Source organism: Python bivittatus, unplaced genomic scaffold, assembly GCF_059951505.1.
Source record: "Python bivittatus isolate LINGU-HERP-01145 unplaced genomic scaffold, Pbiv_v1 ctg000020_np1212, whole genome shotgun sequence".
NCBI lineage: Eukaryota > Metazoa > Chordata > Lepidosauria > Squamata > Pythonidae > Python > Python bivittatus.
The window spans coordinates 78,047,220-78,061,103 of NW_028277030.1; the positions used below are offsets into that span (position 1 = coordinate 78,047,220).

General features: G+C 36.0%; 1 protein-coding gene across 2 annotated transcripts in view; it reads right to left on the reverse strand.

Moving 5' to 3' along the window:
- Window positions 1–13,884, reverse strand: part of SYNE1 (spectrin repeat containing nuclear envelope protein 1) — a 246,712-nt gene that overhangs the window by 42,278 nt on the left and 190,550 nt on the right. The window contains exons 117-118 of one of the 2 annotated variants that reach the window (XM_088142170.1): window positions 8,896–9,054; window positions 8,284–8,450 (exon numbers count right to left, since the gene is read on the reverse strand). In XM_088142170.1, the coding sequence (XP_087998296.1) occupies window positions 8,284–8,450; window positions 8,896–9,054 (326 nt within the window). Of the gene's footprint in view, window positions 1–6,322; window positions 6,526–8,283; window positions 8,451–8,895; window positions 9,055–13,884 lie in introns of those variants that run through there. The other variant, XM_025165902.2, reaches the window with a different exon arrangement.

The window sequence follows — 13,884 nt, forward strand, 5'->3', positions numbered from 1 at the left end:
GTGACTCTGGGTGGCATACAGCACTTAATTAAAAACAAAAAATACATAAAAACAATCATAATTAAAAGTAACAATAAAAAGCACACAAAACAGAGAGGATGATATTAACCACAATAAGGTTAAAAATAAAGTTGACTGAGGTGTGGTCTGGCATGATCATCTGGGAAGAGTTTGTGCCTGTTAGTCCTGAGGAATTGGAGAGGGTCCTTGGAGTTGTGCATGTGCCACTTGTATATTAGATCCATGTCCCTCTCTAGTTGGTCAAGGCCTTCCTAGAGATGATATGTGGGTTGTTCAAGCAGTGATGAATTCATCCTTGAGAGAGGGGTGAGGAATTCAACCTGCACTTCAGGTGGTGGTAGTCTGATGCATCTTCAAGAAGCCATTGTTGGACCAGTGTTGGAAAACTTCCAGCCACTCTCCAATCTTCCGTTCTTGTGGAAGTTTGCTGAGAAGGTGGACTGCAGCTTCAGAAAACTCCAGAGTAAACCAATTATCTGGATCTCTTTCAGTTGAGTTGCAGGTCTGGGCATAGTACAGAGAAGGCACTGATCATGCTTATGGATGGTCTTCCTTGATCTCTCAGCACCTTTGATACCATTGATCCTTCTGACTCAGGGGTTGGAGGTACAGTGTTGCAGCAATTTCCTTCTTCCACTAGGGCTGGTTTCAGTTGGTGCTGATAGTGGAGAGAGGTCTAGTCCTTGGCCCTTGCTTTGTGGGAGGTTCAATTCTTTCTCTGCTCCTGTTTAGCATCTACATGAGGCAACTGGGTCAGGTCATCTGTCAATACAGGGTTAGAGATCATCATTATGCTGATGATACTCAACGGGGTATCTCAACTCTTGGCCAGCCAAACAATGTTTTTGAAGTTCTGTCTCAGGGTCTAGAGGCTGTAGTGGTCTGGACAGGGAAGAATAGGCTCAGACTACTTGGAAGCAACAGCTGGTCCAAAATGCTGTGGTGCAAGCTGTTATTTCTACCTGTCTAATAAGATATGACAGAGTGGGTCTGTCACTTAAGCATTCCCTCTGAGACCCTGCCTGTCTTTCAGAAGGGTCTGAAGACCTGAGTTTCCCCCCAGCATGGAGTCAGGAGGTTTTGTGCCTGCCTTGACTGTTTATGACTGTTTTGAACTTTCTGAAGTTGCCTCTCGTACAATATATATTCGTTTGTTTGTTTGTATGTATGTATGTGTGTATGTGTATATATACACATATACATATATATATATATTATTAAAGATTATAATTACAACAGTAAACTAATTTTAGTTTGTAAACTAATACAAAATGAAAAAAAGAATAAAAAGAAAGATAGAAGGTGCAGAAAAGAAAAGAAGGGAAAAAGAGAAATAGAAAAGAAAGAAAAAATAAGAATATAGTAAAGAAAAAGGATATATATAAAGAAGTGACTTCCCACCTTCATCACAACAATATAAACAATTTTAGTAACTTATCACTTTCTCTTAAAATACCACAAATGATCTCTTCTTCCCATATGCCATCTCTTATCTATAAAGAGCAGCTGTCAGGAGCACTTGTGGGCAATCTCAAGTCCTCTCCTTGTCCAGAGAGGAATTATTGAAGAGCCAGTCTACTCACTGGCTCTTCATTCCGCCACAGATGTTGACTGTGCCATTTCTTCTCTGGAAGCCTTTTTATTGTATTTTATTATATTTTAATGCATTTTTTCTTCTTTGCTTCTTGTTTACTGTTTTTAATTGTGTATACCACCCTGAGTTGCAGGTTGAGTAAGTAGCTATATAAATTTATTAAATATAAATAAATACCAAACAAAAATACTGTACTTAATACTATAACAATTTAGCTTGAATGGGAAAGAAATTTATTTTTAGAGCTATTATTTTCAATGTAACAATTCTGCTGTTTCACCAGGAATTTAGACTTCTTTCCCTGATGGGGCTTTCTACAACCTAAATCATGATATTTTGAAAGGTTATACATTTTTTATTAATGGAAGTATTTTTTTTCCTTTATTAGTATGGACACATTTGTAGAATGCCACAGAAGTGACCTTGGAGAAATTATGCAGTGATAGTTACAAGAACATGTTTTTAGCCTGGGAAACAAAGAAAACACTAGAAAGGAACTCAAACTGGCTTTTCCTTAACTCCCTAGGGTATAAGAGGGAAGGAAGGGAAAACAAAGTCAAGCTTTTAAGATTCTTTTACCATTGCCTATATTAATAAAGTATAGTTCCAGTGAAAGTTGTGGAGTCTGACCTCAACTACCTTGAAGAGCTGAGATTAGTTATAAGGAAATCGTGGCAAACAACTGAGTCTAAAACAACTTTCAGTTATTCTACTTCTCTATCTCCCCTTCCATGGATAGTTAACTACAAAAAGAATAATATGGAGAAATGCCAGTTCACCTTCTACACAGGCTGTTCACATGATATAAAGTATATTGAATAGAAACAAATGGTTCATATATCTGCAAAGATTTGTATCAACCTTATTATATAACAAGGGCAGTTAAATGTCTCCTTTCATGCTAGATAGGCCAATAGTTTAAGAACTATGTGGCCCAGTATTACATTTCCAGAATGCTTTGTGGCATAAGAGTTACTTCTCACACTGATAGGAATGACAGTGTTTTGGCAGGGGTGGGGGCAGTTTTAGTTATTTATTATTTATTTATCTATCATATTTATATGCTGCCCATCTCACAAGATGTGACTGTGGGTGGTGTACAATAAAAACCATAAAATAAACAATATTAAAAAACATATGACAATTAAAGCATCCCCTCTTCAAAAAAGAGGCAAGCTTCCAGCTTTCTGCATAGAAAAAGCAGGACCAAAAAAAAAAAAAACTAGACAAGAATTTTGCCACCCTAAGTTGCCTATATATCGACATCTAATTTGAAAGCTGACTACTGACTGGAATTCTTGTATTGTAACCATAACCTTCCTTCTAGTAAATACTATTAATCAGGGAAGAGTGCAAAGAGGGACACAAGAAGGAGGAAACCTGTGAGGTAAACCAATGTGGGCAGGGAAGAAAAAAAGGGGTAGGATTGTGAATGTGTTGGGAAAGAAAAAGGATTGGGTGTGTAATTCTGTGAGAGAGAGAAAATCTTGTGTGCTGGGAGTATCAGAAGGAGTAATTGTGTGTTGGGAATATGGAAGGATGGAGGAAATTTTTATTTGAAGAAAGTGATCTTGAGTGAGAGAAATGTTTGATTTTAAAGAAGTGGGTTGTATTTTCAGATTTTAGACTTATCAGTTTGCCTTTTGTGAAATGGGTGTTATGTGACTGACACTGTCTACCATAACAACCATTTTGTGAATTGGCACCATTATAGCAAGTAGTTAGTGGTGGGTTATTAAGATTTTTAACTTCCAAAAATGCCCATTAGATTAAAAAAGCAGGAGACCCCCAAAACATGTATAAATGGCTACTTTAGAATGCAATAATTTAATAATGTATGGTGGTCTTGATTGGTCTTGAAATATGATGTCATAAACAAACTAACAAACATGCTACTGGGCATATACATTTAATAAATTTAAATTATTATTATATTATTAACATACATTATTACTTTTTTCAAGCAGTCTGCTTTTAAGGAAGACAGCATAAACTATCAAAACAGGTAGCTTTTTTCCCCAGCTGTAATACAGCATCAAACCCATTTTTCTTTGATATTAAAAGATGCACTCATAGAAATGGAATAAAGGGTTTGTTTTTGTTTTAAAAACCCACCAACTGGATTGTTTTTCTTACAACATATATTGATTCCAATTCATTAGGAAGATTTTAAATTATTTTGAAAGGAAGATTACTTAGAATCAGAGCACATTCAGATGCCTCATTTTAATCTTTATGACAGCTTTCATTTTGTCATAAAACAGAAGATGATGAAATATTTCCAAGGCGAGACATGTCAGAGAAAATTTCATTTCATGTAATGTTATAGTAATTTCTAACGAGGGAGTTTATATAAGTGTATGAACAATTCTCTTCAGTAAGATGAGCAAATGTATAAATAATTGAATACACACATTCCCATGCCCACAGAGACACACTTTTCTTTAAAAAATAATATATTGGGCCAAAAGTATCCTGTAAGTATAATAGCAAGTTTCTTATGCTAAAATTACTGAAGGTTAAGGAAAATATTCCCTTGTCTCCTCCAACAGTGTCTTTTAACTATTATTTTGGAAGGCTAGTGAGGGCTGAATTTGGTTTAAGTTGCATCAATAGGGAAGATATATGAATGTTATTAACATTGTTCTAATTTTCTCTTCTATATTCAAATCTTGATTCTTGTTTTTTAATGGGTTACAGTTTCCAAAATACTTATGCAGTGGCTCCTTTTTAGATGGAAAGAACAAATATTGAAGGATCTGCCTTGGAAAGACAGATTGCATTATTGAAATGTCATCCTTCATGCACATTTAACTTACAATGCAATTGCACCGGGTATGTATTGTAAATCTCACCTCTATGCATTCTTTTTCTATTATATCTAATCAACTCAAAGCTGCCTGATTGATGCACAGGAAGGGTGTTGCTTACGTACTACATTCCCAGATTGTTCTTTTAAAAAATGTAAACAGTCTCTGAGATCACATTCATAATCATGCTTTCCCGTTTTGATACCATGGCTGGGACAGATTTATGCTTAATTTTTCACAATTGCAATTATACAGTATAGGTTATCAAGTAAAGCCATACCCATAATATAAATGGGGTGGTGGTGGAAGATAATACACTGAGGTACACATAGATACAGATAAAAGACACAGTTGCATAGAAAACTATAGTAGCCAGAGTCTGTCAAAAATGTTTTAAATAACTGAAAAATATATAGTTTCACTTTAGAGGTACTTTAAATCTTATCAAAATAGACTCCTACAGCAAATAATTGAATCCTTTTAAATTCAAATGGAACCCTTTTAAACTAAAATGTAACTTTAAAAATAAAAATAAAGGGGGTGTGTGAAAATAACCTCCCCCCCTTTTTGTGTCAAAATTAGTACAAGGGAAGCAATGCTTCTTTCTGTGCACACTTCTGCAATGTGCTTCTTCCCCTCTTTTTGGCAAAATAACCAGAGGTTAATTACAGTAATTCAATCAAAATCTCTTATTTATTTCAGCACATGTCTGGTTTTGGGAGATTAAATACCTATCATAGCAGAACTGTCAACACTTATTTATTCATCAAATGAACACATTTTCTGACTAGTGTAGCAACATATTTTGTGTCTTAGTCTCATGGAAAATAAACAACTAGCTGTTGGCCTACTGTCTCGGAAAGTTTATTGTATTTGAGTGTGTATTATTTTGGAAGCTCAGTTTTGGAACATGCATCCATGTCAACAGAAAAATGATATCATGCAAATGGCATGAAAAATAATTGTAGGCAAAAGTGATGTCTCTCTGAGATAAAAGTGAACAATATTTATGGAAGCCAACTTTCTTAGCAAAGTGTAATGTCTCTGAAAATCTCCCATCATGTTGCTTCAAGAAGCTGAGCAGGGTTCCTTTTCTTGTTAATAAATATTCAACATTCAAAAGAGCAGGTTGGAATCAGTACATGACAGGTTTAAATTTAGTAAGCTTAATCTGTAACTACAGTAAATCTCAGTGACTTGCTGAACTTTTATCTTTTACAGTTTGACACTGACATTGTTGCAGTTATTTAGGGCTATCTTTATTGTTGGATAAATGTTCGTAACTTTAAATTAATACTATAAATGCATTACCTTGAATTAAGTACAGCAATATATTTGTTTAACTTTAAAATACACACATGGATAATGTATTGGTTGTTAAATACTATGAAAACTTTTTCAGATATGTAAGCCTTAAAATATGTTTTAATTTAAGACATTTATTATGACTTAGCTGCACTGTAATGTACCATGAAGTCACAACTATGAATAAATAGGACAGCTGTTTGCTAATAATAACCTTCTTTAAAAAAAAGTAAGAAAGGTGATTTCAGAAATTTCAATCATACTGGTTTATGAAATAAGGAGAAGGCAACCCACGAAATGTTGTTCTTAATGTCAAATGATATTGTTATTGCAAAAGCCCTTGGGTTGTTTAACCTGAGTATAAACAGTTTGAAACACTTTTATAAAACCATTTCCCAAATCATCCTTTTTCTACGTCACATTTACAGCAGAGAGAAGTCTGACATTCAAATGCATTTTTTATATATCTTCCCGTGTAAGGTATCTTGCATTTAATTGGTAGAAAAAAACGTGCACATTTTTTCACTGAGCCCTTTATTACTAGGAGCAGTAATAAAACAAAGCATAACAAAAGATTCAAAACTTTGCTTGCCTTGTCACATCACAATTGCAGTCAGGAAGATCTGAATCCACACTGTGATCGTCTGCCATTTTCAGGGCATGTAAATCCACCAGCACCAGCATTAAATTTTCCAGTATAATCACTAAAAGCATTCAGTCCAATTATTACTGGAGACTCTGTACTTTACAGTACCGTGCAAATTGTGCTCACCCTTCAAACCTATGTTGGTAAGTCACTGCCTGATAATATGAGACTAAGATGTGTGACAAGTGGTCATGCTTCTAAATAAAACTTACATTCATCAACATGTGCCAGGGTGATCTTCTGGAATGTAGGCCATGAATGGGTGAGGGGAAGGGGAGAAAAGCTTTCACTGTACATTCTGAGCAGCTGTAGACTGAACTGTCCAAACAGGGAATCCAGGAAAAAATGTGCCTGGCTAGTGTAATCAAATAAAAACCGGGGCTTTTGTTTTATTTGTTCCTTTGCTGGGTGCTATGTGGACCTCTTGTTCATGTTTTATAATTTTCAAGGGACCATTAGGAGGGATTACAAGAGGCAATTAAAGTAGCAAGAAAAGGGATTTTGGACAATCTAAACTGAACTTTAACAAAGATACAAAAGTAAAGGGAAATAGTACAGTAAAAATAATATTCAGTTATACATATCTTTCTTTCAGATCAATAAACAAGTTAAAATCCAACTGATAATAATGGAAAACATTTAAGCATTTACTTAATAAAGTCATACTACAATAAATAGGCTTAAATATATTTAAATTTAACTGCTGTTATTTTTTTAGAAGAAAAGGATATTTATTTATATTGAAAGCTTTACGTTATAGTGCTAAATGGCTGAGAAATAGAAAATTATAAATGTGTCTTAAATATAATTTTCCTTTCAGACATGACAGTTTGATAAAAACATGTTGTTGTCTAAATACTGCTGCTTTAGATCTTCTACCATCATGCTTTTATTTGCTCGAAAACCCACATCCTGAGGAACTACCTAGTACTGCAAAAAATGACAATTCCAGATTCAATGAATCTACTTGAATTGGTACTTGGAACCAACCTTGACATGAAATCCTTTTATGGAAGAGGTTTATGCTGTCACAGTAAAATAGGAGGCATCAATGCATCACAGAAAATTACAAAATAATTAAGTGGAAACCAAATGGTTAAGTATCATTTGAAAAAGAGGTATCATAGAAGCTTCTGATGTGCAAGTGATGTTATTCTTCTGTTGTTAGCAGAATAAAAGATTGCTCCTGTTCTAGAGGTGAGAGGCAGGGCATTTCACAAATATAGGATAGACGCTGAAGTGTTATCCCATGTTTCCTAAAAGGATTTCCCATAAGAAAAATTGAGCCAACCTACTATAGATCTAGCTCAATGCCTTTAAGTGTCCCCAAAAGCCATTATGGTACCTCAGAAAAAGTAAATGTGATGATGAGTCGCTGGAAGTTGAGCAGCATATAAATTTAATAAATAATAATAATATCAGACAGAACTATGCATGGTCCTTTGAGAGGCTTTATAAAAGGGTGGTTTAGAAATGTGATAATATATGACTTCTGTGCATTTAATAGGAGCATTCTTGGGGTACTCATAATGTTACACATTTTTGTAGGCGTGTCCTAGATGTACAGTCATACACTGATTGATGTTACCAACTTTTCTGGGTCTAAAATGGGAACAGAAATGGTTAAAAATAATGGATCATGAATAATAGATGTCTAGAAATGAGGAATGTGAATAAAGAGGATAATAGCTAAGGAAAAGTTTCAAATTTTGTTTAGCTGGCTGTGAATTTCAGCACAGTCTCCCATAAACAGCTCATCTGTGAATCTTTCTTTCTGACTGGGTCTTAATATGAAAGTCAGGCTGCTTTGTTTTTCTTTTTTGTTAGTATTTGTGGTTATACCCCACCTAGAGTCCTCCAAGATGAGAAGTACCATAAAATACATGCACACACACATGCAAACATACCTGGCTGCAATGAGATCTAAAAGATGTTGCCATCTGTCATTGACCTTGCCAAGTTTATACTCAATCTCCAGAGCTTTGCTTTCATGGCTTGCTTTAGCGAGCCGCTCTCCCATTTCCTGAAGCTGCATTTTATTCTCTTGGGCAACTGCAATTTCATCTTGATAATCCTGAATGACAGGAGAACATAAAAAACCCAGTAAGCATCCTAAGAAAATCTTGCTTAGAGCAATGAATGGTTGCTAGGTTGCTCTTGTCTGGGAAGGTTACCCCTAAATAATATCTAAACATGATGTCCCTTTTCTATAATTCTGAAGGTATTTACAGGAGATAATAATCTAACATACATAGACAACAGGAAAATAAAACCCCGAAAAGTTTGCAAATTGGTGCATCCCAAATTAGTGTCATTCAGGTATGTTGAAATATAAATCCCAGATTTTCCAGCCAGCATGGCCTTTCTAACACATCTTAAAGGCAGCAGATTGTGAAAGACCATATAAGATCATATCCAAGATTTTACTGAACAGCTTCCTGGAATATAGCATATTACAGCTCTGATAAACCAAGAATATTTATAGAATGGTCTACAACAGGAAAGTAGAAGCACTGTACCTTTTTGAGTTTCTCAATCATTTCTTCAATGAGGATATCTCCATTCTGAGAAACTTTACTCTCCATTTGTGTCAACCATTCACAGAGCTCTTTGTTCTTCTCGCTGAAGACTGCCCATTCATTCAGTCTCTCACTAACCTGCTGCTGCCTCAAGGAAACCTTTAAATATGTGCAGGAAGAAAGCTAGATTATGATAACAAGAAGAGTTGGGCATAATGTCAGCCCTGCACTACGACGATCGCTGGAGTTAAGAGAGAAGTAAAGTTTTAACCTTGTGTGATTTCTTTAACACTTTAACAATAGTCATTAATCTTAGGTTACTCCTAGCCAAACTGCAATGAGAGAGAAAGCTGTACACAAATACTAGAAGTTTCTAGGCACACAATTAGGCTGCAGAGGAAGATAAAGGAGTCCAGGCTTATCAGTTGTAGACAACTGGTGTTCTTCATATAATGCTAGTCAGGTAACTATCTCTACAGCATAGACACTTGCTTTTCAGATTACACATAAATATAGAGATTACTTTTAAATACAGAGCTCCAATCAATCACAAAAAGACTATATCTTTTAACAATTATGAGGTTAAAAAAAAAGGAAATATATTATTTTTGAAGTAGTTTTCCAAAATGCAATAAATTCTGAGACTATGAGATCAGGTTTCTTGATCCTGGTGCTATTGATATTAATAGGAGAAAATATATGTAGCTCAGGGTTGAATTGTGGAGTCCTTGGGGTTCTCTGAGCTTGGTTTTCTTGCAAACGTTTTGTTACCCAGCTAGGTAACATCACTGAAGATGTTATCTAGCCAGGTAACGAAATGTTTGCAAGAAAACAACCAAGCTCAGAGAACCCCAAGGATTCTGATGTTGATATTGTTAATTTGGTCTACCATAACCCAATTGGCTTTTTAAAAATGCTAAGCATACAAGCACAGTAGGCAACTGAATTCACAAATATGGCCCCACTGATATAAAACATCACCGTAATTTATTTAAACAGTTTGCATCCAACTACATGTTCCATAAATGACTCAGATATTGGTAAATTTATTTCATATTTATATGTTGGTTTGTTTATGGGATTTATCCTCACCTCAGTGTGTTAATAGGTGATAGAGAAGGTGGATACAGATAACATAAATAGAAAAATACCCAAAATAACAAGGACATGTTACAAATTACAAGAACAGATTAGATTAACGTGGCCCTGATCACTCAATCAGTCCCCTATGGCCTTCAAAAGAACCAAGTCTTTACCAGCTTCTGGAAGGCCATGAGAGGAAGGCCATTCTTGCCGCAGGGGGGCAAGCTGTTCCAAAGGAGAAGGCTCCCCACAGAGAACAACTTGCAAGCCCAGAAAGATGGCTTGTAGTAAGGAAAGACTTGGGGTCTCTGATGGTTTCAGCTGATCCCACCAGATCTGACATACAAATGAAAAGGAAATAGAAGTCTGGCAACAAATTGTCTCTGGATATAAACTTATAATAACACAATTTTTTAAATCTTAAAATGTAGATCAAAAGAAATTTAAGCACATGCAAACCAGACCTATAGAGAAAATACATTTTTATATTCTGCCTTTTTCAACAATCTAAAGACAACTTTACTTACTGCACCTGTTTCTTCTTTTCTATAAATATAGTTCCTTCTGAGCTTATGTATTTCCTTTACTGAGGAAGGAAACACGCAAAAAAATGACCACAGCCCATATTTAGATATATAAAACAAGATACAGATGACTCCAATTTCCCTTTGTGTTTTTTTCATACCCCAGTATCAAAAAAACTATTCTAGTTCTTTTCTGTAGAGCTAAACTTGCATGGAGAAAAACTGGTCTGACCAAGCAGGGCAAAACTGCCTAAAATTCAAATTTGCCAATGCATCAAGATCAGAAATAAGGATTTAGTTGTTCAATGTGCAGCATACAAAATGTATTTATTTATTTGAATTAGCTTTTATTTAATTGAACTAAACTAGTTTATTTATTTGAACTAGCTTATTTATTTGAACCTGTCTCCCACCTCCCAACATAGCTAGGATGCATTCTGACTCTTGAGCCTTCAAAGGATACATCTAACTGAACAAGGCATAGGTGAAATTAGAGACTGCCAATAAGTACTGCTCTACCCTAAGCCTAAATAAAGGAATTTACCCTATCTCTAAATAATGAATAGATAAGAAATAGATAAGACATTTACCCTATGTCTAAATAATGAATAGATAAGAAACAAGAGCCTTTTTTTTGCTGCTAGATGCACTAAATGGTATACACAGCCAAAACCATTTTTCTATCTGTATATTTCTTTTGTGTAAACTTCAGAATTCATTGCCAGTCATTGCAGAGACACTGCCTATGAGCCACGCAATTTTCTAGGCTGAATCCTAAATCACAAGGATACTTTTCAATAACCTCTGCAAAAGTTTTAGGATCTGCATGATTTGCAGTCAGCATCATCAGGAAGCAAGTCCTTACTGAAAATTAGAATCTTCCATGGTGACAAGTAATGGGACTAATTTCTCAGGTTTGTTTTTTAAGCTTTTATGCTTTCTGATGAGTGAATACTACTCCAAAATACCTAAAACATTTTACCTGGGCCTTCTGGCAAAGACCATTACTTTGGTCTTCTGATAGTTATTTGCAAGTGTTCCCCACTGCAATACTGGGCAAAAGACTTGAATGCCTTTCTAAGGCCAATTAAGGTTTGTGACAGTAGCACTGCACCATCAGCATACAATAGCATTAGGATGCTCTTTTCTGCCAACCTAAGCAGATGATACGGCATGGCATCTAAACTCTTGGTGACAGTGTTTATATAAAAGTTGAAGCATTTATATATGTATTTATTTCAAAATATTTATAGCATACCCCAGACTTTGAGCAGGGTATGCTAAAGTCAAGATAAAAGTAAGGTATTGAAAATCAGATACAAATAGGAAGAAATAATCAACAAAAGAATCAAACTAACCTAGCATCATTCTTTTGGCTAGACAGAGTAGGGGCATTCCATACAGATAGTCCTCACTTATCGATGGTAATTGGGACCAGAATTTCCATCGCTACGTGATGCAGTCGGAAAGGGCAACATCATGTGACTGCTCCACTTTGCAGCAGAAATTCCTGCACTTCTGGTTGCTGTCATTAAGCCAATCCCATGCTGTTGTTAATTGAGGATGTCACATGGTCGCCATTTACAATCTCGTGCTGGTCAATTTCCATTGACATTGCTTGTAGGAAGCTGGCAAAGAAGGTTGCAAATGGTGATCATGTGACTGGAGGACTCTGCAATGTTGTAATTATGAGCAGGGCACCAAGTGCCCAGATTGCGATCACATGACCATGGGGATGCTGTGACCAATGTAAGTACGAAGACTGGTCGTAAGTACCACTTGTTCAATGCTGTTGTAAGTTTGAATGGTCACTGAATGAGTGGTTATTAACTGAAGACCACCTGTATTTCTAATGTAAATATGGCACAAAATTTACTTACAGTACTCAGCAAGCTTATCTGTATATTACTACCAAGATCATCTTTGGCTCCTTTTTTACATATAGGATTTATAATAGCCACCCCAATCACGAGGAATCAGAGCTGTTTTGTTAATACAATTAAAGAGCAATGCCAGAACTGCCAGAAATCAGCATTTGTCTTATTAGCTGTGGTGTAGAACAAATGCTTCCTAGTACCCTCCTTGTTCTGGTGCAAGGATAGCCCACTAATCTCCCAAGCATACGTCCATGTGCCTCTGCCTGTATTTCAGTGTCTTTCTACAGCTGAGGCAGCCTAAGCCATGTGTTGTGCTTGGAAGTGGGTTTTTCCTCTAATATTCTGCACGAAATCATTGCATGGGAGTGACAAGGAGGTGGCATGAAATGACATGCTCCGTATCAGCAATATTGCCATTCTAATTGATTTTGCCAGTTTCCTTGGGATCATCCCCTTCTGCTGGTACCTGATCTTTTTGTCCACCTTTTAGTCAACTTTTGACTGTAATGGGGCTTAGATCCCTGAAACCTTTTTCTCTCTTTTTCCTTTGTAAAAGGGTTGATCAAACAGTTATATGGGCAATGAGTAAAGCAAATGCCCCTGATACTGACTATGCTTCCCTGGTTTCCTGAATGCTTTGGAATGTGCAACTGAAAAACTAGGTTCTATGAGTTGCCATGTACAATATGTTTGTTTGCTTGTCTCTTCATGCAACCAATCCATCAACACACAGTTGAACAAACAGCCAAGAAATACAAAAACTTTAACTCTTTGCTGCTACCTACTGGTTGAAAGGTAGATTTGTTGACCTAGAGAGTGCAAAGGCCTGAAAATGACCAACCCATTCTTGGCTTAAGATACCAAACTGAAAGAGCAACTGAATGGACTCCGCTCTTACACTTCTGTAGCATGCATGGTAGAAAATTCCCTTCTTTATTACCACTGCTTGAGGTGATCTCTGGCTCCTCACTTCCTCTCTTCATGTCATGTTCTTAGGGTAGTGAACAACTTTCATATTGACCCCCATACCCTTTGACATTTGAGCTAGGCACATAACTGCAATACTACAGGTGGGATCCTGAAAATTGGCTGTACTATGCATATAGGAGAGGCCCCATTCTAGCACTTAGATCAGCCCCAAGTATTACATGAATTGTTGGAGACTTGTTGGTCATCTCTAAAATATAGTTCTCCTTCTGCTCACAGATGTTTAATCTCTGTACATAAATGCTGAGGTGTTAGATATATATTAATCAAAAGTACACTACAATGCTTAATTTTTGATAGAGCCACCACCACCAAACTGGCTTTATATGGGAATATAGATTTTTTTATCTGCAATCTTATTGATATGGATAACTCCAGTCTTCCATTGGCCCTTTCACATCTACTACATGGTATGCCATCTATTAAGGGTAGATGGATTGCTGCACATATCTTCTTGATCTTATTGTAGGTATTTGCCCAGGTCAGCTGATGAGTATGCCCCAGGAAGTCTTCTGTTA